At 41.8% G+C, this 23,539-nt stretch overlaps 2 protein-coding genes across 6 annotated transcripts in view; one reads left to right on the top strand and one right to left on the bottom strand.

Annotated features, from left to right (window-relative positions):
• LOC133221965 (protein FAM169B-like) overlaps positions 1–6,417 on the bottom strand; it is a 38,178-nt gene extending 31,761 nt beyond the window's left edge. Inside the window, exon 1 of the mRNA XM_061371268.1 lies at positions 6,306–6,417. Within this exon, the coding sequence (XP_061227252.1) occupies positions 6,306–6,339 (34 nt within the window). The 5' untranslated portion in view covers positions 6,340–6,417. The remainder of the gene's footprint in view (positions 1–6,305) is intronic.
• PGPEP1L (pyroglutamyl-peptidase I like) lies at positions 4,978–21,403 on the top strand. Of its 5 annotated transcripts, none has more exons than XM_061371276.1 (6): positions 4,978–5,379; positions 10,907–11,059; positions 13,723–13,775; positions 18,706–18,822; positions 19,304–19,533; positions 20,474–21,403. In XM_061371276.1, exons 2-6 carry the CDS (start codon positions 10,963–10,965, stop codon positions 20,640–20,642), a joined length of 666 nt encoding a protein of 221 aa, XP_061227260.1. In that variant the 5' UTR covers positions 4,978–5,379; positions 10,907–10,962; the 3' UTR covers positions 20,643–21,403. The 5 variants fall into 5 exon arrangements, with proteins under 5 accessions (XP_061227260.1, XP_061227259.1, XP_061227257.1 ...); XM_061371275.1 differs by having other exon boundaries at positions 4,979–5,386; XM_061371273.1 differs by having other exon boundaries at positions 4,980–5,379; positions 10,842–11,059.
• The last annotated feature ends 2,136 nt before the right edge of the window (positions 21,404–23,539 follow it).

Genomic DNA, 23,539 nt, shown 5'->3' with positions numbered 1-23,539 from the left:
TCATATTTGCCATCTTATTCCGGCTAACACATTTTTACTGCTGATTTCAGAAAAGGGAAGAGAAAAGCTTTAAGGATACACATATATTTAGCAGAATGCAGATGAGCAAAGGCAGAAACTAGACAAGACTAACTCTGAAAAATGCCAGACACCTTCAATATCCACTCACCTCAATGAGCTCTGAAGGCCCTCAGAACCTCATAGAACTGGGGTGTATAAAACACATGTTACTTATTTTCCAAAATTTAAAGTGATCCACAATTTATGTAATGGGAAAAAGAAAACCAAATTTTTGGACAAGGGAATTAAATAATTGATTTCATTACTTAGCTCTTTTTGGAAAAATACTTAGATGAAACCACAATACTTCAAATGTTTTCAAGGCTAGAAAAGCAACTGCATATTGAAGGGCTCACATAATGGCAAGTGCCTGCTGAAGGAATATTTCCTCCACTCTAACCTGCAGTACTCCAGTGCAGAATTGTCAGGCAAACAGGTTCCAACTCTGTTTTTCCTCAGATGGACCTTTAGCAGTGTTACACATACAAAAATAAAGCCACACCACACTCACAGCACAGATAAATTAAAATACATCTGTGTAAACAGGCTCCCCCTGTCCTATTATACACAGAATGTGCATCTGGATTGGCATGTTTTGCACAAAGTTCTGACCTAATGTAATTGAAAAAAGCTGAGGTGCTATGGCCCAGAAACAGACTTTATTAATAAAAACTGTAGCATACTGTTAAACCATGGAAGTGCTACCAGCTGTAACTGTGACATATCAGGAATTCATACTTCTGCACATCTCTCTTTTTCACAGAGCTTAGATGTAAAAAAGAAGGAAGGAGCTTACAAAATAACCCAGAGAAGCTGCACTCCTGAAGAAAAGGAACATCCAGGATTGTTATTAATTAAGGTTTTAAGGTTCATTTTCACATCAGGTTTTCCTCAAGGAAATTCCATTGATTTAGTGGGATTGGTGCTAATACCTCTGAACCTGTGAACGTCAGCATCGAGTTCTTAATATGTACTGATTTTCATACAACCAAGAAACAGGCAGAAATGATCCTGGTAATGTCTATCTTAAACTACTGAAGGCAGTGGTATGGATTTTCTTGTAAGAAAAAAAATATCTAAATTTGTCAACTTATTATTTGTCTACCCCTAAACAAACCAAAATATAGAAGAAAAACAGACAAGGTTTCCAGAAACCATGTCCATATTGGGGGCTTTTTCCAGCAGTTTTGTCAGTGCTACATCTCCCTTCTACATACCCATAAGCCAAAATAGTTGTGCCAGCAGAATTTCATCATCCAGGCCTGACCTCAAATTAGAGTCTGACTCTTAAAACCTAAGCAAAGAAGAAATGGGAGGCTCTGAATGACACTGAAATATATCACTGAAGTATTTTCATTATTCAAACAGGCTGATTTGAGAGGAAAACAACAGAAAAGATACCCTGCACAGAAGTAGAGCTTTTATGAATCACAAATTCAAACGTAGATAGTAGTAATTCAATCTTTTACGAAGGTGGAAGGTAGAAAGAAAGAGGATGCACTGGTCAAAAGTCATCCTATAACTTAAGGGAAAAGAGGAAGATAATGTCTCCCAGTGACAAACAAGGAATAGTGAAAGAGCAGGAAATGACAACTGAGTTTGGCAAATAGTCTAGCATAAAGATGATTTCATCCCATGGGGAGAAGCCAGACAGACTCACAGGATAGTTTCAGAAAGAAAAGCCATATTTTAAGACCAAGGAGCATTTAAAACTATTACTGAAAAACCCACTTGTCACAGTCTGGCACCAGAGCTAGTATTTAAGTACCACATTAAATGCATTTGCCTATTACTACCATCATTCAAAGTAGGTAGGCATAGGAAACCTAAGGCAGTACTACAGCCAGCCCGCATCCTCACATCATACAAACTATAGCAGTATGTGTGCCATACCAAGAGCACCTGAAAGCCCTGGTTTGCTATCAGAAAGAACAACATTCCTGAAACAAACTAAGAGGCAATGAAAATATGAGACAACTGTCTACATTTTCAGGGATACCGGTTTCAGACTGCACATAATTTGAGTTGCAAATGCTTTTACCTCTAAGAAACCTACTACTCCCACCAGTAGAGTGCGTAATTCTGCCTAAGAAAGCCAAGCAGCCCTTCTCTAAATTACAAGGAGCAATTTGTACAACCAGAATAATCTCAAAATAAAGCAATTCATTTGAGTGAAAAAAAAAAAAAGGAAACAAACAAAAAAATCCCTTCCCCCAGTGATTTCCACTTTGCTAAATTTATTATGTGGCTGCAAATTAATACATCACCTGCACTAGCTATCACAAGCCTCTGAGCCAGTCTCAGAACTTGCTTTAATAAACAGCTGCAAGTAGTGGAAGAAATATGTAAACATCTCTTTTGTTTCTCTGTGCCATTGTGTCAGCTATTCTACATGTCTTTGAAGGTGCTCCAAAATCAGCATGGTTCTGCTTTTCCCTTTTTCTCCTTTTGGGAAGAGGAAGAAACAGAGAAGGACAGGCTGGCAACAGAGGGCTACCTCTGTGCTTGCTGTGCTTTTGACAGTAAAGCTGAGAGTGTTCAAATTCATTTTGCACAGGCTCTTCTGTCAGGACAAAAGAAACCACTGCTGGTGGTTAAAAATGCAAAAGGTTTTGATTGTAATGGCTTGACAATCAGCCAAAGATATGACTAGGGGGAACAACACAGCAAGGCAGCTATGACCAAAATGGAAGAAACAAGGAAAAACACATGGCTTGACTTCAGAGCAGAAAATTGACTTAGGCTTTGCATAAACGATAGCATACCTCCAAGCTTGCTTGATCCACAGCCTGCCTGGAATGAGAACATGTAGTCTAAAAGCAGAGCCTATTAAAAGGCATAATGTTTCTAAACGGCATCTGTTATGTACTAATAAGCATTACTTAAAGGACACAGGCCTTAAATTGCTACCAAACGTGCACTTATCTGAAACTGCTGCAAGGCAATCATTACAAAATGTCACATGACACCACCGGAATTTGAATAATATAAAATGTTTTTATTTAGTTTGGCTTGAAACCATTAGGCAGGGAAACTATGGAGGCACTTTCTGAGATTCTGAAACTGTGCAACTTCACAGGAATGAAACACTAGCAAGAATTACATCAGCGGAGCCATTTGCCATCTGTTGTCAGTAATACTATAAAGACCAGCCACCAGACAGCAGTTTCAAAGGTTACAAACACAGCGTTTTTAAGCATCCACAGACCTGGTAACTGAGCAGGACACAGTTTACTTCAGATATGTGCAACCTGAGGGTCTGCAAATCATTTTGCAAAGACAACACAGCAGAACTGTGAATTGCCATGAGAGGTGTTGGGGAGTCTCTCAGTATGCAACCATTATACAACGTGGAAAGCACATACCAGCTTGTTCTACGTAGGTTCTTATAATACACTCACAACCATAATGTCTGCACACCTCCCACTTGCAAATTTAAACTGGCTAGACTTTCTCTTGTGCTGTTTGTTTTCTCATACTTTCCCCCAAGGGAAGGAGCATATTCTCTGCAGTGCTATTATAGACAGGGACTTGGGTTTGTTTGCTGGGTTTTGGACTGTATTTTTTCTTTTGAGGAAAGTAGTTAGGGTTTTGTTTCCTGTTTTCTTTCCTTCTAGACCACAACTACATATTCATGTTAAAGAAAGCAAGGTTTTAGTAACTTGCCTTTCCTGTAGCATGGAAAACAAGGAGGTTGTGACAGCCTTTTCCTCTTAGATACACACGCCCGTCAGCCCGAGTAAAATTCTGCCTGTTCCAAGCGTAAGATTTTAGTTACACTGGAGGAGTATGGTTGTTGATCAGTCTCATCTTAGAGCTTTGAGTAGCTTTTCTAGATGTGGGCACCACATTCTTGATATACAGCACCTATGTGCTACCTGAATTTTGTGGTTCCACCTCCCAGGCTGCTGACCTCCAGCCTGTAAACTGATTAACATGGATTTCATGGAGGGCAGGGAGGTTTTCATCTTCCTAGAGTGACAGATGAAAATCCAAGGCTTCATTAAGGTAATTGTTAAACTACACATACTGGTTTTTCATCTGGTCACTATTTCTGAGGCTCCAGCAAGTCGCGTATACATTGTTACTCATTGAATGTCCTTCCTAGCTTTACTGATGGTTAATTCATACACATGCAAAGTGTTCTAAAATCAAACAGAACTTGCGACAAGGCTGAATTTAAAACAAGAGCCTCAAGTTCTAGGTCAACAGCTGTCCTGCTTCTCAATGGTGAGGTTTGCCTAGGATCTATAAAGGAGATTAGAAACCTGGAAGTGTAAGCAATCTTGCCCTGTGAAAAACAGTTACAGGAACAGACCTCAAGATCTAGTTGTAGCATCTCAATTACAGCAGGACATAAACTGAAGAGCACCATTTGCACAAGAAGAGCTAATAGCTGACTCTAATATGCTTTTAAAGTGGGCTGTATTGTACACTCAACCTACTGCCAATTGTTTCATAATCAAACATAGGTGCATCCAATTAAGTAACTAAGCCAAAACTCAGACAATACCTAAAAACAAGAGCAGCTGTCCCAGAAAATGAAGGGGGTGGAAGAACCACTCTAAACATTGGAGAGTAATGAAACAGAGGAAAAATGTAGACGTCAACTGAAGTGCCCAACAGTACAATGCCTGCTTAGACATGAAAAACCAAGTCTCACTCATCTAGATAGTTTAAAACATCACCAGAACTGAGTCTTCCAAAAACCTCAATAGCATTATTACAAATGTTTGACTTTCATAAGTGGCTGATAGGAACAAAAAAACAGAGCAATCTGACTACGGCGCATTTAGCCATGAGCAGCTAGAGGAACTAATGAACAACATCACTATTTTACTGAAGGGGATGAAGTCGGTGCTTTAGATAAATGGTAGCAACTTAAAATGTGTTTCAGAAGATAAATTCACTTTCTCGCCATTTACCTGCTAGCGTGACAAATTAAGAAAGAAGAGTATAAAAACAGACCAGGAGGGAAAGCAGTGCAAAAGCTAACTGAGGTGATGCAATGGGACCTTATCCAAACAAGTGTGTGAACAGAGGTTCTTGGAAGTGCTCCTAGTCAAATATAAACCAGGAACACTAACTCCCTTGGAAATCCACAGCGAAGCATGGGCAAAAGATCCACCTGTCCTAAAACCTGCTCCCTTACCAAGCCCTAGGAGCACTGCCGTTTGGGAACTGACAATGCCTGCTGTTTCAAAGCAGTAAGTCCACCAGGTAGGGAGTGACGGAGTTCTCTCTATTGGCCTCTGTTGGGCTGAGCAGCTCTTTGCCCACTGTCAGAAGCACCAGAACCTTCACTTCTGCTGAAAGAAGGTGAGGGGTGAGAGGCTTTTTTTCCCCCAAAATTCATCATTAGAGACAATGTATTTCTTGTTCTAGCCAGCTCATGATCAGCGGAAGTTTTTACTGAAAGCAAAGGACTCTGCAATATAAAAAGCCTTTGTATCTCTACACCAAAATAACCCAACTAATTATAGTGGTCAAGAAGAACCGTGTTTACTGCTCTTTTTGCCCCTGTTAAGCCATGCTTTTTTTGTCAAGCCATGTTTTCGCTCAGTTTGGGTAAACACTTGCTGATGCTGCCTGAGATATGACCTTAAAAATGTAGTGGTATTTTTACACAGCATTCCCTCAGCTCTTCAATAGTTCTCAAGTACTTGAAGTCCCAAATCTGTGTACCAGTTTTGTGAGACCCCTGAACACACACTGGGAACCAGTGTTTGGTGAGGCTTTCGACAGCTGAAACAAAGCCGTAGGAATCCCGTACCCATGTTCAGCACAGCTCTGGATTAGCCTGAACCTGTAAGAGTTACCTGAACACTTGGGAAAGGGCAACCCCCTGCAGCAGCCCGCTCCGGCTGTCCCTGCTTGGAGCAGGGGGGCCGGACTGGCCCGTCCGCCTCAGGCGGTGCTGTGAGAGCAGGGCGCTGGGAGCACGGTGGTGAAGCTCCGGGGGTCGCCCGGTCATGACCGCAGGCAGGCGGCTGGACAAAGCCGGGAAAGGCCCGAGTGTTTCGCGGCGCTTCGGCCGCTTGTGGAAAACCTGCCCGCGGGGAGCCCGCCATTTCGGGCTCCTCACAGGAGGCGCCGGCCCCGCCGTGTCCACCCCCTGCGGGTGGGCAACCGGCCCAGCATGAGGGAGGCGAAACGAAAGGGGCGGCCACCGCCGTGAGGAACCCGGGGTCGGGGAGGAGCCCGGGCCACGGGGGAGCTCCCGAGCTCTCGCCCTCCCTTCTTACCAGCTGCGGCTCTTCCTCCTCCCGCGGCCTCCATCACTTCCTCTGAGGCGGGCTCCCACCGCCGCGGCCCGCCCCTGCCCCGCACAGGATATCGGCGCGGGCAGCCGCTGAGGGCGGGGGGCAGCTGACAGGAAAAGCGGCGTCGGAGGGCGGCTGCGGGGACAAAGGGACGGGAGAGGCGGTGGGGAACGGGCTGCAGGAGTGTGTGTGGGAGCGGAGGCCGGAGGGGCGAGGGGGAGCTGCCTGCGAGCTGCAGGCTGAGGGCTGCCCTCGTCCTCTGCCGTCACAGCCCGGCCTCCAGCGGGTGCCAGCACAGGGCTGGGACTTAACTTCCCAAACTCCGAGAACAAGTTCCAAACCCTTCATCCCAAAGGCACACAATGGCAAACCACAGAGCTGACACCAGCTTCTTTAAGATCGGGTGGCTGCAGCACAAGTTTCATGAGGGAAAATAAGTAAAAATTACATTTTTCGTAGTATGCTTCAGTCATGTGCTGTAGTGATTTGTTGTCAATACAAAAGAAGCTTTTAGAAGATGTAGACAAGCAGCCTGCTGTTTGTCATTACAAATGGCAAGGTTGAGGTACAGAGACTAAAATGAACACACAGATGTTAAAATTATAAAGTAGAATCCAGGTGTTGACTGTTGGGAGCTTCCTGAGCATCAGATCGCTTTGTTATCCTTAAAACAGCAGATCTAACCCAGCAAAGTCAAAGAGGTACATGGAACTAACACTATGTTTGCAAAGAAACAAACTCACCTTTGTACTTACGGCTGTGACCTGGAGGCTGTTTCAAGACAGCATCTTGAGCGCTTCCATGAATGAGTACTCCGCTGCCTGTCAGCACAGTGACCAAAAGCTCCATGAGGCTGCTCCTCCTTTCGAGCGGTTTAAGACAGACACATAGTGAAGTGGATTTGTGTTTTCTTTCCTCAACAGGAAAAAGTTCTCTCAGCCCATACACGGATGCTCCCCAAAAGCAGACGTCGCGCAACCACGCTCCACAGCACATCAGTGGATCTCAGCACAGTCTCATGATCCCTAGAAGCTTTGCACCTTCCACCACACCTTGTGTCACACTCGGCCCTGTTTGATGCAGCATTGCTGGGTGACCTTGCCTGAGGCTTACTGAGAACACTGTTAAGCTATGAGAAAGTACACGAGCTAAAGACACAGAAGCACTGCTGTTGGCTGGTGAGAGATTCAAGGAAAAAGATACAGGAGGAAAGAAAAGCAGAAAATGTGGAGGTTACTCAGTAATGCTGAGGATCAGCCCATACCAACAAAAGACACAGACTGACTTTCCCCAGCATACTGGAAACTTCCTCAGCTAAGACTCCTCAGTTTTCTTACAAGGAGTTGTAAGTATATTACTGTTTACTCTTATAACCTGTTAGTCCTAGCTATCTGTTTGGCATATTAGCTGATAAAGAATTCCTTAAAGTGTATATATCCTGCTGGCAGGGTCTGTGCATGGTAAACGACACCTGAACAACAGCAACCCAGTGATCATGAGTTGCATGCTCTCCTGCTAGAGTACTTTCTCCCTGCAATAAACTATTATAAACAATTAAAAATAAAACTTAACAATCCATCCCTACACAGCAGTTGGCTTTTGCTAATACTGCAAGACAGGAACTGAAATGGTAACAACCCCCTAACAGCTTGGCCACATTTATATTACATACAATTTCACTTTTTTCCATTATTGCTAAGCATTGAGTATACACTAGTAGTATCAATTGCAAAAGAGCTAATATAAATAAAGCAGCAACATAAAATCTATAATACTCTCTATCCAAAAGAAAGGTAAGTGAATTTGCCATTACATTTTTCCATTTACCATTTCTATGGAGTTTGCTGTAGAAGAGGCATTGCTCCACAGGGAACAGTGAGCTTTACACTGAAATGTTTGTCACCTCTCTTTTTGTGACATTGCATTCCATCTACCTAAAGACTCTTAGGTCTTTCCTGAGGATCATTTATTTTTATTAGAATGGAAAAGAAATATAGAATGTTAGAGCCTGAAATTTCTATTTAAAGTCCCATTACAGTTTAATGTTAAATAGCGTAGCAGCTTGATTTCTCCTTCCTCTCATTAAATGTTAAACAGCTGAGATAAAAAATGGAATATATTAAATACCTAAGAGTTTAAAGCATTGGTCAATGCCTGCCAATAACAAGAAATAAAAAATCTATATGCAAGTAATAATAAAAGAGATAAAAATTAAAGAGCTGTTTCTAAATGAAGAGCCATATTCAGTTCTTGTTACCATCAGTACTAAGAAGCTGTTTGAGCAGTGTTCTGGCAGTTCTGCAAGGTGGTCAGAATGCATTTGCAGAAAATACATTTTTCTCTAACTCAGCAGTTCAAATAATTTTAAAATGAATCAGACAACTCTATAGAAAAATATTCAAGGTGATAACCAGAGCTTTCATAGTTGAGTTGCTTCCATTTCTTCTTCACCTCAGGATGAGTGCCATGCCAATCACATTTGTTTATAGAGAGAAAAACAACCAGTGTTCAGCTGAGTCAGCTCTGGCTGTGACTTGTCTTCAAATAGCCAGGGCTTGGTTTCTTAATTATGGATGGGGAGATTCATTTGCACAGACCTCAGATATCTAGTGACTTGTGTATCTATTGTTATGGGCACATACACACGTAAGTGCTAATAGTAAAGCTACAGTCATACTGCCACAATGTAATGCAGATGCTATATGTGCATTATTCCTCCATTTATACTACTGTGCACATAAAGCTTGGGAACAGAAACAATAAATTAAATCAGTGCAAAACCTAATTTTGGTGCACTTTGTCAAATTCCTAATTTATTCATACCACTAGCATTCCTCCCAGACTTGCACACGCATACAGCAACACTAGAAAGATCTTGGAATCTTTACTACCAAATCAGCAAACCTCCACTTATGGATAGGGACTAAACTGTTGAAGACAATACTCAACTGATGAGTTACTAGAAAGTGGCTTGGAGGGATTTCCCCCAGATTTCTGTCAGTTTCTTCATAAAGGATTAGTGACATAATCTTCCTTGTTCCATCTTTATTTCCACTTTTGTGAGCTGTGAAAACTTTGAAAACTAGTCTTACAGTCCAAAGAGGCAATATTAATTGCTTGAGAGTACACAAATGTCATAGACTTCTATATACTCTGCAAGAATATCTAATAAAATTCCTAATGTTTTACAGCATCCAAACAATACCCTTCTTATATATCTATAAAGCAGCTAAATTGTACGAAACAAAATACATAAATTCTCGTCCAGGAAATTATTAAGCAACTGTAGACCTTGAATATTGCTTTATTCCTCTCATGTTTTGTTTACTAGACCACCCTGTATTCAGATTTAACAAAACCCAAAACTGGAGAATTTTAGACGTAATTCACTAATGTCAGTGGCAGATTTTGACTTATTTAAAGCTGTGGAGAACTGTTTGCTCTATGAGCAGCTCCTTCAGCCACAGCGGTGAGTAAAAGTTAATTTGGCAAGTTGTGTTAGTCAGGGGAAGAAATGGCTGCTGGAATCAGGGTCTTTTGATTTAGAAGAATCCACAAATTTCTTTGTGTCTCAGCACAGGAGGATTTAAATGACAGGCACAGCCCATGACAGACTCCAAACCTCACTCAGGCACCAACCAGTCCAAGAGATTTCTTCAGAGATTTTTTTGTCCTTAAGGTCTCACAATTACCAGCTCCCTTGAGATTATATGGTGGCTTTCTATTCTTAGCATATTTCTCCCCTCCCTCCCTCTCTCTCTCTCACATGCACACACATACACTTCCTACTCAAAACAAGACCCAGCAAAACCCTCTGCCCACATAGTTATAATTCCCAAGAGAACTTGCATATGCTTTTGTTTTGGGCAGTGACAATGTGCATATGTTTTGATTTTGGGCCCTCCCCTATTGGTTCTCATGCTTCAGTTTAATGAAGACAGACCAGTTATTAAACTCACCAGTTTCAGCAGGCCATAACCCAGCTTCCAGGCTTCATTTGACCTTGCAAGTTGGAGTGAGATTTTGTAACATGTTGCCTATTCAGGGATATTACTGAGTAAATGTTTTGGCTTAGCAAATACACACATTTTACTTACGGTGTTTTGAAGGAGCTTGAACTATTTTATAAAGAGCTTAAGATAAAGATCAGGGTGAGTAAACTGGCTAACTGCTGTGAAGAGGAACGGCAAAGTTACCCCTGAGTTAAGTCAGTAAGAAAAAGCCTATGAACAGTGGAAATGGACAGATACGTTTTCTGTAGTGAAGTCATTCCTCACAATTGAAGTGAATTACAGCTGTGCTAAAAATAGAATATCCACAGAGATAGAATAAAATTGATTCAATTAATTTTTGGTTTACTTGTACGTAAACAGGTTTCTGAGGAGAAATGTGGCTGGATTTTTGCATGAAGCTCTTTAAGCCTTTCCTGTCCCTTCCTAAATACTACTGCATGCCTGAAGAAGTTTGGGACAGTCCCGGTCAGCCAGCCTGTCAGTCACACTTCTATCTTTAATACAGAGACGTAACAATATTTGCTTCGAAAGTGACATAAATCACAAGTCATCCCTGTCATGTGAATGCAGACATCACAGTTGGAAGTAAAAAAGGTGCCCCAAATAAAGAAGTCTGCCACAGATACATGAATTATAATACTGTCAGAACTGAAAGACAACAAGATTTCACCTTCTGGAGCACAGATTTCATGGATTCAAATTCCAGCACTGTGGTTGTAACTGGTAAGATTTTTATTTTCTTATCCTTGTAGCCAGAGATGGTATGCACACATGCTTGGTCTTTGTCATAAACAGTTCCCTGGAAGGAAAAACAGTAGCAAATGGTCATACTAACAATTCCAAATGGAAAATAACTTGCTGCGGTGCCTTCCTAAGAAAAATCAGATGCACGTCAGGAAACAAGACTGCAATCTGCCCTCTTTACTGCCACCCAGTTTGGTTTGTTGTTCATTCTCTCCATGTCTTAATCTTTGTTGACATTCTCTCTGATCCAAACCACATAGCTCAAGGCAGTGCAGGCTAGTATGAGATAAAGCTTACCCAAAAGGAGCTCTGAAGCAAGAAAACCAGGTTGCATCACAATGTCACATAGTCAGTGTCCAGAATTAGAGCAACACATGGCAAGTTTCGAGGTCTCAGTTTCATGGCAGAGTAAGAGAGTTTTAAACAGGAGATGCTGCCTCATCACTGCTAAACTAAACCATTTAATTTAAATATACCAAAGGAGCATGCCTGAACATGCAGCACGAGGGACCAAATTTGGGATTTCTCTTGCTGGCTATCACTGCTGCTGAATCATAGTGGCAGAACCACCAGCTAAAGAATTCTGAGCTTTAAAAGGTTAAAGCTCTTAAGGAATGCTGCTACTCGCTACTCCTGTAGTTGCCACTGGCTCATTTAAAGGCAATGATTACACATATCTTGACATGTGAGTTGCTGGATAATTTTCCACTGCAGGTCATCTGAGGACATAGGAATGAGGTTGAAGCTACATCAAAGAGATTTGCATCTTGCTGTTTTCAATTAAACACCTTTTTTTTTTAAGTTTCAATAGCTGCAAGATGAGCAGAACTAGTTTGGCTTGCTCTAGACACCACTGCAGTTGAACCAAGTGGGAGTGTAGGAGAGAACAAGATGTTTTTGCTAACCTCTTAAAAGGCTGACAGTCTGGTTCTGTCCTACGATATTTATGGCACATACCTTTAATGGGCACACTTCTTAACATCCTGTTAGGTTTTTCTTCCCCTTAGATAGCCATTGAGGTACAGAAATCTACTTGTTCAAGTAGTTTTAGGCTAGTGTGTCCCATTATGGACACAGGTGCATGTTTAAGCTATTACAGAAATTATCATAGCTTGTCTCTGTCACATTTTCACCTGCTCATAACATAAACCTGCTGGCACTGAGCCCAGTTTGTTACATAGTGCCTAATAGTACTCAGCCAGTTAGCTCTCCAAGTTGTTGCAGGTAGTTCTGTACTGTAAAACTTACCTTACCTTAAGTCATTTTTCATGGAATGATTTTACCCTAAGCAGTAGTTTCTTACAGCCACCACTGAGATGTGTTTAATTGTGAGATATTTAATAACGTTATACATAATTCTATATAATATACATAACTTCAGTTCTGCACACGCAGGTACAGAAACATGCACAACAACTACAGCTTCAAAATGGAGTAGGTGTCACCCTAATTTTGCCCTGAGAATAGAGTGGGACTAGTGAGGTTTTATCTTCCCTGTTAATGTGGAATGAGTACTATTTCCCTTGTTCCCTCTCCATAGTATGAACTTAAACCTGGGGAAAACATTGTCAAAACTATTAGCACCATCAGCCTTTTCATAATATTAAAGAGAAAAGATGAAGCAGTTATGAAATAAGTATTAAGAAATTAAGAAATACTTGAAGTCTAGCATTAAGCTGTCATAAGCCTGCATTTAGGATTAATTGTCCCCACATACAAGTACCTTTCACTGTGAAAAATAGCAGTCATATACTGGCAGTCATATACTGTCAAGTATTTATTTGTCCATTTAAGGATTTTTTAAGAGTTACAGCATTGGAACCATTTTACAAACTAGTTTTCCAGCCACCCACTATCTAAGATTTGGTAACATTCTGGATTGAGAAGAGTAACTGAGATTAATGAAGATAGTGGAGTTTTCCATCAAATGTTCTAATGATAAGATGCCTGTCTAGCTCAAAATGAGGGCTTTTTTCCTTTTTATTTAAAAAAAGCCTTTCATAAAAAAGGGTGCATAAAATTAAATGTAGTACCTTGGATTCGAGAGGTCCTTTCCCCTTTCCTCTTTTCCTCTGGGGAAAAAGCAAAGGAAGAGATTTTGCCCAGCACCACAAAAAGCACATTTTCCCTGAGAGAGAAGTTTTCATTGGGATTAAAAAGAAAAAAACCAAAACCCAACAACAAATGAAATAAAATGTTACTTTTTCAATCATTTTCATTAAACATGCCTATCTTCAAGAGCTTTAACCGTAAGAATGGCACTTACAAGAATTGACTGTAGCCTGGGAGTATTTAACGCCAGATGTTTTAGTAGCAGTGTTTCTATGGGTGATGAACCTTGCCCAAAATCATCATTTCTTTGATCTGTCCTGTTGGCTCTGGCACATTTACCAGCTTCTGTTAAAGTTATCTCATAAGAAAGCGTTGACATGAATAAAGATTGTGAGATCTGTTCTTATATCAGTGCATATGAAAAATTAAAATACTAATCCCTGAAGTGCTATAAAGGCTAAATCCTACCTAAAAACCTCCATAACCAAAAATATGAAGATAAAGAACAAATATGTGTGTGCATGCATGTCCGCACCTAATCTACAATTGCAGAGTAAGCATAGGTTAAAAGCACCTTTCTTTCTCTTCAGGTTTTGGTCCCTTTAGACAATACTTGGTTAATTCTAGCTGGGAAGCAGTGAAGCTAAGCATGGAAAAAAGGGAGGGAGGTGTTTTATTTTATGGCAATCCTCATACAATCGTTTTCAGGCTTTCCATTCCCTTCAAAAAGTTATTTCGCATGACTCATTAAACAGAATTATGCCTCATGGAGCAGACTCCCAACATCGAAGAAAGGAGAATTAAGAAGTAAAACATTGTTTTATTTGCAAGATTTTTTGTGTGTGTGCTATTTAAGCACTTTTCAAAATATTATTCTTGAGTTTGAAAAAAGATATTTTTACCCAGGGTGCCTTTTCTGCACCTAATGCATATACCACAGGTTATATCTGCTCATTAAACACATGATCTCACACCACAACTCATTTTTCCATGTCCGTGTGAGGTGTTTTCCTTCTCATTAGGTGTAACCTGTTGAGCTCTGCCTCCTTCAGGAACACAAAACCTAAAGCACGCCAATTCTAAGTGTGTTTTCATGTTTCATCTTTGGCTTCCACTTTCAAGTGACCAAAGACCAAAGCCATAGCAACTCCACCAACCCGTATGTGTTTTCTATTCTGGCCTTGTTGGGTGAAGAATACTGAGTGAAACTTGGTGTTTGGTAGAATAAATTCAATAGCCACTCAGAATCATGGGGGATGTTATCCCTGTAGCTTAACAGGAGACAAAAGTGCTTCTGTGATACCTTTCCACTTCCCAGTCATCACAGGACACCCATAAATTACCTTAAGTCCAACTTGACATGTCCCCATAACCACAGATATTTGTCAGTTGACAATGTTCTTGCTCATTATTTCCTGATTCTTATTAGTTCTAATTTTGGGTGCAAGATCATCCTCTTTGGGCTGAAAATAAACCGTGTTCTTTATCTGCAAACAAAACAGCCTAAACCAAAACACACCAATGAGTTTTCTGTAATGCTATGTGCTGGCTGCTCCAGCATTCCATAGCAAAACAGATGTCAGTCCTTGTGTGTGAAGGAGAACAAATCCATTTCCCTCTGATGTGACCCCCCTCTGCATGGAATTAATGTGTATTCATACTGGGGATGCTGCACTGGTTTCCTGTTCTCTGGCAAAGGTGGTTAATCCAGGCAAATCAGGGAAATTTGCTGCAAATCTGGAAGTACTTTGAATTTTGATAGGCTTCTCCACACTAAATAGTAATCTTATGGTATTGTTCCATTAGCCTTGTTCACAAGGGTAGCCCTACGGTCTTCAGGAAGCCTGTGCACATGTATTAAAGATAGCAAAATTTAGTATCAACATCTGGAAGTAATCCTGCCTTGGCTTGGGCTTCCTGCATGGATCATAAAGCAGCATAAAGCCCTCCTGCTGAGTCTGAGAACTGAGCAAGAGCGCACTCAAACTCATCCTCAAGAAATTACTGAGCAGCCACACCAGAGCCTTGCTGATGGGATCAGCTGTTTTCCTGAACCTCTTCTCTTGCTGTAGGGAGTATCAGAGACTGATCCAGTGAGCACACAGCCTATTCCAGTAGTCGCATCCTTTCTGTGCCCTCACTGGGCCCTCAGAAAAATGGTTGTGGGATATTGTTCCTTTTACAAATTAACCATTTACTACACTTTTTGGGGAATAAACTGATCTCCATCTTCTGAAATCCTTGGGCATCAGGTGGTAAATGTTAGTAAAACTCTCCAAATCTTGATTTCTGCTGGTTTAGAAAGAGTATTTGTTCTGCATTCTTGGATTTCTTCCGGATACTACCATAAGTAGCAGTGCATTCTCCCACGTTGCCTGTTTTATATGAAGATACAGTTTTCCAAGAGTGTGAGGAGAACCCTGTTGTTTTGCATGAACCCAAGCTCTTATCACAGTGCAAGATGACTCATACACAAATCATTCAACAGCATCTCATCCCCGGATTTCTCATTCCTCAGCAAGTACCCCTTGAGTGTTCAGGGAAAACGAGAGGCAAATGGATCAGAAAGTACAGGTGAACCTGTCAATTCAGGGTCACCCAGAAAAGCTTCAGAGCTTTTATAGTCACTGGCACAGGGCCCAACATGGGTGTCTAGCACTAGTAAGACAGCTTCTCTTTCAGAAGCCTGTCTCACTCAGTTTTTCATGGTTCTCATAACTCCATTCACCTGAAATACCCTCCTGCAACACACACGAAAGCTGAAACACTGAACTCTGGAAGTGCAGGACATGCACTCTGAAGGAAAACACCACCAAGTATTTACCCTGACTTTGCTGACAGTTCATATTGAGTTACTGTGATGTGTTGGTTTGTCAGCACCACACGGGACCCTCAGAATCCCAGATTCTTCGGATTATTTCTTCCATGTTACACATTGATGGTCAAACCTAATAACCCGTGACCTGACTCGTGTCTCCTCCAGAAACTGTCTTCAACTTAGCAGTTAAATAACCTATCAGGGCAGTCTACCACCAAGGTCAAAATGACCAGTTAATAGGGCACAAATGTAAGCTGAGTGACAACATTCATAGTAATTAAACTGTTAGCCCAAAGAACAGGTCACATTTCCAACTGCTTCTGGGAACTATGTTTGCTATTGGGAGATGAGGATCAGATCTCTGGGTGCAGTTTTTCATCCTGCCACTGACCATGTGGTCTTTGGAAATGTGTCATTTAATCTCTGTCTCTCTCCCTCTCTGCTTTAGTTTCCTCATCTGTGAAACTAAGAAGACATTGCTTTTAGTGCCTCCATTTCTGTTCTGGAACTTTCTTACACCCCTAAAGCCATTTTTTTTCTGGAGGTTTCTAAAACTTCAAGATGCTTCTGACACACCATGAGACACACAACCACTGCACCCGAGCACAACTGTGCTGTGCCAATCGCTTCTCTTTGGGGAGGGCTGCGTAACCACATGGGCCAGAGTTCCAGTGGACCAGGACTGCAACCACAACTCACCAATGACTCAAGGTCATCAGCTGATAATGCTGGACTTCACACCTCTGTTAGAAGAGCCTCCCAACAAAGAATCTGCCTGCTTTCTTTGGAACCACTCTTCCCACAAGAAGGTCCTCCAAAACTTGTGTCCTCCTTTGAAGTTCTCTTTGCTCTTTCAACTACAAAAGAGAGGCACTTGTTTACTGAATGACCTCACCAGTGTGAGCTCTATTTTCCAGATGCAGTTATCCTCCTGTAACCATCTTCAGTCTCTCACCTCAAATGCAAAACTAGTTTTGGTTAAGGCTGAGACAAAGAATGATCTGTTTTCTTGTTCCATGTTTGCACAACATCTGCTCTAATGGGGCATAAGCCCATGGTTAGGATTCTTGGACAACAAATACACATTATTGACAACATGCTGAAACAGCTGAGGACATAGGGAACTGTCTTCCTTTGACACACATTCCCAGCCCTTTACTCTTCGTCTGGTACTGGTTTTGTCCTGCACTGAAGCATTTCTGTGTGTCTCTCCTGTGACAAATGGTGACAACAGAACACCAATCCAGGCAGCATGGGAGAAGAATGGCATAACAATTTACTGTGGGTCTCCACATTCCATACCAAAGTTATAGGGAGCTGAGACCTCTGAACTTTACAGCTAAAAAGGAAGAATCTCATTAAACATTAAAATTAAAGATGCTTTAGAAAAGAAAATGCTAATTGTGAACCAGCTGGGGTTTTCTTTTTTGGAAGCTAAGACAGAACAGAATTCTTAAACAAGATGATGCAATGGGCTCTCAAAGACTGTCAGCGCCCAGAGCAAGACAGGCTGGCACTGTTCTCTGAATGTGTTTACTTCCCTGCAGGCATTGTTTCCTTGCTTGTGTCAAATAGTTCATTGAGCACAGCTAATCAATGCTTCCGCTGACAAGAAAATTGGAACAGTTTATATAGAAAGCCAGTGTTGAAGGGCAAATTTCCCAGTTAGCTACAGCTTAGAACTCTCGGTCTTGTCCACCCAAGTATCCCTAGAGAAATGAAATCATGTAATAGAGAAGTTACAGGGTTTGGGGCTAATCACAGACCTCTGCTGCTGACTTTTTGCCTGTGCGCCCTTAGAAGCTTCCTCTGTACCTTCCTTGGGTAGTGCTCTACTCAAATGCACCAGGAACTTTTCAACCATCATTTTACTTTTCAGGAACAAAGCTTTCCTTCTGCATCTTGCCACTACAGCCTCCCACCTTCTACTAAGAGGCTTATTATTAGAGTCTTGTTTGTTAGCCTTATTCTACTGACAACATAACTTCAAGTCATTTCCACCTGACCCTGATTCTCCAGAACATCTTTTACCACCTGGCCAACCTGCTGCTTTGAGGGTGCCTTTGTTCCTTCCACCTCAATTCTGAGCGTAACTTTTGTTTCCCTTGGGAAAAGGTCCCATGTGGAAATTGGACTCTATGTAAGTGACAGAGAAATAACATCCAAATAACTGATATTTCCTTTTACTAGAAAAATATATTCTAGACCAGAAAAGAAATGAAACCCAGTCTAAATGTGACCTTTCTCATGTTGACAGAAACCTCCAGCACAGCTTACCCGAACCAGTTCAAGCCAGCAGACTGCTGCAGTGGACAGCTAATGGGGATTGTCCTTCATTTGTGTCCCTTGATAGTGCAGCTTTATCTACTAGAGCTTTCAGAGGAACAGATCTTACCTCCATCAAAGTTTATTTAGAAGCTTCCAAGTGTGGACCTGTATGACACTGTTCTCCATGGTCCAGCCCCTTAGCAGTAACCACTGCCACCCACTGCAGACTGAGTATCCCTTTGGAAAACACATGGAAGTGACATTAGGAAATGGTTTACCATGTTTTAGTCTCTTCCAGTCAAAAAAGGGGGTGCTACCATTAAATAAATGAATCTCACTGCTGACAGTGGTTAGGAACTATGTGCTTAGACAGCATTACCTTGCTTTTTCAGGTGTTTCAACCACAGTTGCATCAGCCTGATTCTTTATCCCAGTCTGAGAAATCCAATGCTCTCACAGTTCCATGGTGGGTTTTTTGTAAACACAGGAGCTGTCCAAGAGAGGCCTTGGCAGTAACATAGATCTCCGTATCATGCAGCTGCCGGTGGCTTACCGAAAAGCAAAGGAGCAAGTCTTCAAGATATGGACAACTCTTCAGCCACTGGTGAGTAACTGGGAAGTTACACAGATCTTCCCCTTCATTTATGAGGAGCATTATTCTGAGTGGATCTTTAAAAAGATCCCCAGAAGAGTGCTGTGCAATACGTGCATCAGACAATGCTGGGAAGTGACTACTAAAACTCTGGTAAAGGGTTCAAACTGAAAGTCAGAGCACACAAATTACAGCGTGCTGGTTTAACCCCATGCCATTTGAACAGCACCGAACAAAGGGAAACAAAAATCCACCATAAATGGCAAAAAAGGTACCAAGCTCTCATGTCCTGAGCTGACAAAACCAGAGTAAAGCATGGTTTTATTCTCATTCAGAATCTCTTATCAAAGTTTTCTTTAGGCACGAGCTACACCAAGACTCCCCACCGTGCAGGCAGTGTTTCACACCGTGCTTGGCACTACTGCACTGCACCCTTTTCCAAAACAGGTCTCATTTTTAATTTCCTGTTATTCACTCTGGTGGGAAAAACCAGCTTGCAGTTCACGTTGGGCTGTCTTCAGCCGCCAAAGGGCTCATCATCCTTGAGCAGTGTGGGAAGAACAAAGGCTACCAAGAGATGGATGCTTGTGGTTTTCTCCCAGAAGGTGCCTGTTGTGTGCTAGATGGCCCGGAAAAGATTGAATCTACAATAAATATGAAGACTCTCTGGAAAAGCGTTTCAGTGGAAGGGACTGATATCATCTTTTCCAGAGATGCGGGAAGGTAAAGCATTGCATGTCAGGGGCTCACAGGGAAAGCAGAAGTAACTCCATAAACTCATTTAACCTTGAGGAATCTTTGCAATGGCTTTTCCTCCAACCAAAATCACTCCAAAGCTAAGTTTTCAGAGGGGCAACACATATGAAATTGGGATGAATTTAAATTCTGTGTAAAACAGAAAACCTACAGCCAGTAGGTATTTTGCCATAGATTTCTAAATTCCAAAAGGAACAAGTTTCAACACAGCACACCCGGTGATTAATAACCCCAGTAAACCTGAGCTATTAAGAGTCTAAAAGCAATACCGACCAGTAGCAGATTTTAATCTGGTTTTCCCAACTGGGACGATACAAAATGTAAACACATACACCAAGGAACAGAGCAATTACAGGTACCTTCGGACCCATGTCTGTGAGCTCGTCATGTGTTTCAGTAGTACTGTAGCAATTACCTCAGTTTTCATTTAAAGGGGGAACAAAGCAGTAAATCATCTCATCTTGAAAAACTAAAAATCAGCCGATTTTGGCCCGTAATGTCAGGATTTGCACCTGCAAGTTAACAGGTAGGGAGCTAAGACAAAGCCCCTCCGCACAGTGAGATTAAACTTACACTAAAAGCTGTATGTGTTCCATGGTGGTATCTTCCAGTAGGCTGTGTGTTACCTTTCCCATCTCACCCAGTTTATAGGAGCCTTGAAAAGAAAGCATGTCTTGCTTCTTTCTTAAGGCTCCTTTGGGAAGGGTGTCTGAGAAACCAAACCATCAGATAAGGAACATTTGTTTCTCAAACTTGGTTTCTTTCAGCACTTCCTTCCCTCACTAAGCAAATGTGTTGTTATAATTTCATAAACCAGATCTGGTTTGGCTACTTAAGGAACATTTAAATTTAATCAGGTTACTGTTCTGTAATTCAGGTTTCTGGTTTTGTTACCTTAACACTGCAGGTACATCTGTGATTACACCTACTACGCTTCTCTGTACTACGGCAATGGAAGAGCAGCTTTCATCCATGTGCCTCCATTATCCCCATCGGTAACAGCAGACTTTCTAGGAAAAGCATTACAGAGCATTATCTTAGAAATGCTGAAACAGTGTGGGGAGGAGACAGAGTAAGATGGATCAGAGAAGAAAAAAGAGGATTTATCCAAGGAAACAAAAGCCCATTCCTCAAGCATCATGTAAAAAGGACAACAGAGAAACCTAACAACATGGACAGCTGATGAGGCTTTGCGCCACCCTCGTGCCTTATTTTAGCCAGAGGAACTGGAAACACCAAGTTAGGGCCATTTGGTTTTGCCACTGCCTTTTCCAATGACTGTTGCAGGAAACTGTTAAAGCACGTGCTGGATGCCTCATCTCTGGATTGCTGCAAGGGCAAACAAGCAGGTTTTCCTCAAATAAAGAAGTAATTAAATAGAAAAGCTTACCTTATTCAAGGGAACTACCTACTGCAACCCAGTAGTCAAGGTCCCATCAGAAAAGGGTTCACAGGCTCAGTGTCACTGGAAGATACCTTTGTTTTCAAGATTATGGCAGCACTGACCTCTGCTAAGATTTATTCAGAGAAGCTCAGTTAAATGCAGCCCAAAAGGGCAGAGGGAGACCGGAGGTGGTTTGCTCTGAGTTTTCCAACCTGTCCTCGCTTTGCATAAGGAGCAACAAATTCAGAAGCAGGCAAATGCATACAGAATTCTTTTATTTAACTTAAATCATGTAGTACTGAAACTACTAGAAAAAAGCAGAGTAAGAGAAACTAAAGGAGCCTTAGCTTCAGCCATTCAAAATAGACAAAGTTTCTTCTTTTCATAATGTAAAGAATCCCGAGTATATCGCAATAACAGGAATAAATTCTTACAACAGAATATACAAAAACATTTTGAATTTTTTTTCTCTACTGATTCATTTTAATATAAACACAGGAATTTCTTTAGGAATAATTTATACACAGCAAGTCTTTTTCTGTAATAAATTGGCCATGGTATTGTTTCATTTTCTCTTAAAAAAATTTAAACAAGAAAAGACTGGAAAATGTATTTGCAACTGCATCCATTCCTTAGCACTTTCTAGTTTTGTTTTTGTCCCAGAGGTAGACAAACTCTGGCCAATCCTTTCGTCTCAAACCTCACTGGTTCAGCAAACAGAAGAGCTGAGTTTTGAACAGTATCTAGATCATGGGAACCCTTCGGCAATGCGGTCAGGCAGCTCCGGGGAGCGAGGGTGAAGGGATCGTCAGTACTCTTAAATAACAATAAATAGGGACCCTGCCTTGCTCGTTTGAACAAAGCTCCAAATGGTGTTCAACAGCTTCAGGGGCTGCGCACAAACTTTCAGAGTGATAAGGAATCAGCAAACAGTTCTTCAATAGCAATTACAAAACCACCTTCCCTCTCTCTCCTCCATAGTCGCATCCTTCAGACCACGTGGCCACTGCAAGGCTGGTCCTGCACTGTGTGCATCAGCCTGGGTAGCAGCAAAACCCGTTCTGTTTCCCCAACCAGTGAGGTTCTTGTAATCCATTAAGCCAACTGCCCTAGACAGTAACGTGAAATGACCAGCTAAGATGATCCCACCCCAACCAGAGGGCTCTGGAAGACCAGGATACTGAAGATACAGAACATTCCTCAAACTCCTTTATTCATTCGCTGTATACTGGGACACAAAGCTTGGGCGGGCGGGAAGAGGGACAAGCCACGGATTGGACAAGTTCGGGATCCTTTTTGGCATATCGTAAAGCTAGCTAGTAAACTGGTACCGTGAAAAACAACTGATCACAGACAGACGCACCCATACACAGACACAGGAAAGTGCCCTTAAATTATAGTCTAGGCATTTATAAACTACAAACACTTTATAAAATTATTCTATGTACTTACAAAATGCAATGGAACATTGAATTAGTTCTTGTAAACCAGATCTTCGTCAACTGACTACCCGTAATCTACTGGACTTGAAGCCCTATTGAAAATGCTAATGGATTACTAATCAACAGAACACAGAGAAAAGGAAAGATGAGCACGCACGCATAGGCACACACACAAACTAGTGATAGTCTTCAGGTACTTGCAGAACAGACCAACTCTACAGATTCATACAGACTGATGACACCACCAACTATTAAACTCCTGGCAATCAATTTACCCTTCCAGATAGGAAGTCCAGAGGTTTAGTTACAAGTACCAATGATCAGAATTGTGATACCTGAGCTCCGATGCTGTCCCACAGATGAAGCTCAGGAAGCCACCTCAAACTTCTGCCAAGCCCTGTGTCTTTGTAAATACCCACTGCCACATCCTGCTTCCATGCCTCTCAGTTCTGATCTACCTGGCCATGCTCAATTGCAGAGGCTATTCATCTCTGAGCAACCAGTCTGAACCAAGGCATCCTTTGAAGCCCTCTTGCCTGTTTATAGTTCTGTATCTTCAGCACCCCTGGCCACTAGTGTTGTTTCTACACATCATTTTCAAATCCTTGTCTGCACAACTACTCGTGGGTTAAGTTGCAATATCTGGCTTTTATCACTGGTTAGTAAGGAGTGGATCCCTTGCACCTTCCTCCGCTGTTGTTCAGCCCAGTGATTAAATACATGGTTGACAAACAAAGTAAGAATAACAGGAAACAAGTGTTACTTGTACTAATGGAATGAAAAGGGTTTAAAAAGATATATATCTATAATATAGATATACATATGCAGATATATATATGTATATATAGATATATATGTATGGAGTTATACCAACAATAGGAGTGTTGTTCACTTAGACTGATTGTGCCCAACACCCCTCAGCAGTTCCCAGAGGACCTGAGAGCAGTCCCACCTGGTGACCAGTCGTCCTGGGCAAACTGGGCTTTCATGCCTTTGTCTTTCAAGACCAAGAGGAGCATCATCAGTGTGCACACCCCTAGAGCCATACATCGCTTTGAACCAGCATCAACGAGCAGAGGCATCACGCCGGGAAAGACTCGGTGCACACTGGCCGGCCTCGCGCTTCCCATCACGCTCGGCTTCCACG

This window comes from Neopsephotus bourkii, unplaced genomic scaffold (genome assembly GCF_033783945.1).
Source record: "Neopsephotus bourkii isolate Nb327-2 ecotype Australia unplaced genomic scaffold, CSIRO-AGI_Nbou_v1 NB_1572, whole genome shotgun sequence".
Lineage (NCBI taxonomy): Eukaryota > Metazoa > Chordata > Aves > Psittaciformes > Psittacidae > Neopsephotus > Neopsephotus bourkii.
The sequence above is the reverse complement of the archived record's forward strand: the minus strand, read 5'-3'. Positions and strand labels throughout refer to the sequence as shown.

What these genes read in the sequence shown, in the direction of transcription:
- PGPEP1L (XM_061371276.1), top strand. Translation starts at nt 10,963, where the DNA reads ATGAATTATAATACTGTCAGAACTGAAAGACAACAAGATTTCACCTTC. An exon ending in CAGCACTGTGGTTGTAACTG is followed by an intron (nt 11,060 to 13,722) that starts GTAAGATTTTTA and finishes CTTTCTCTTCAG; the next exon opens with GTTTTGGTCCCTTTAGACAA. An exon ending in GGACAACTCTTCAGCCACTG is followed by an intron (nt 18,823 to 19,303) that starts GTGAGTAACTGG and finishes GGGAAAAACCAG; the next exon opens with CTTGCAGTTCACGTTGGGCT.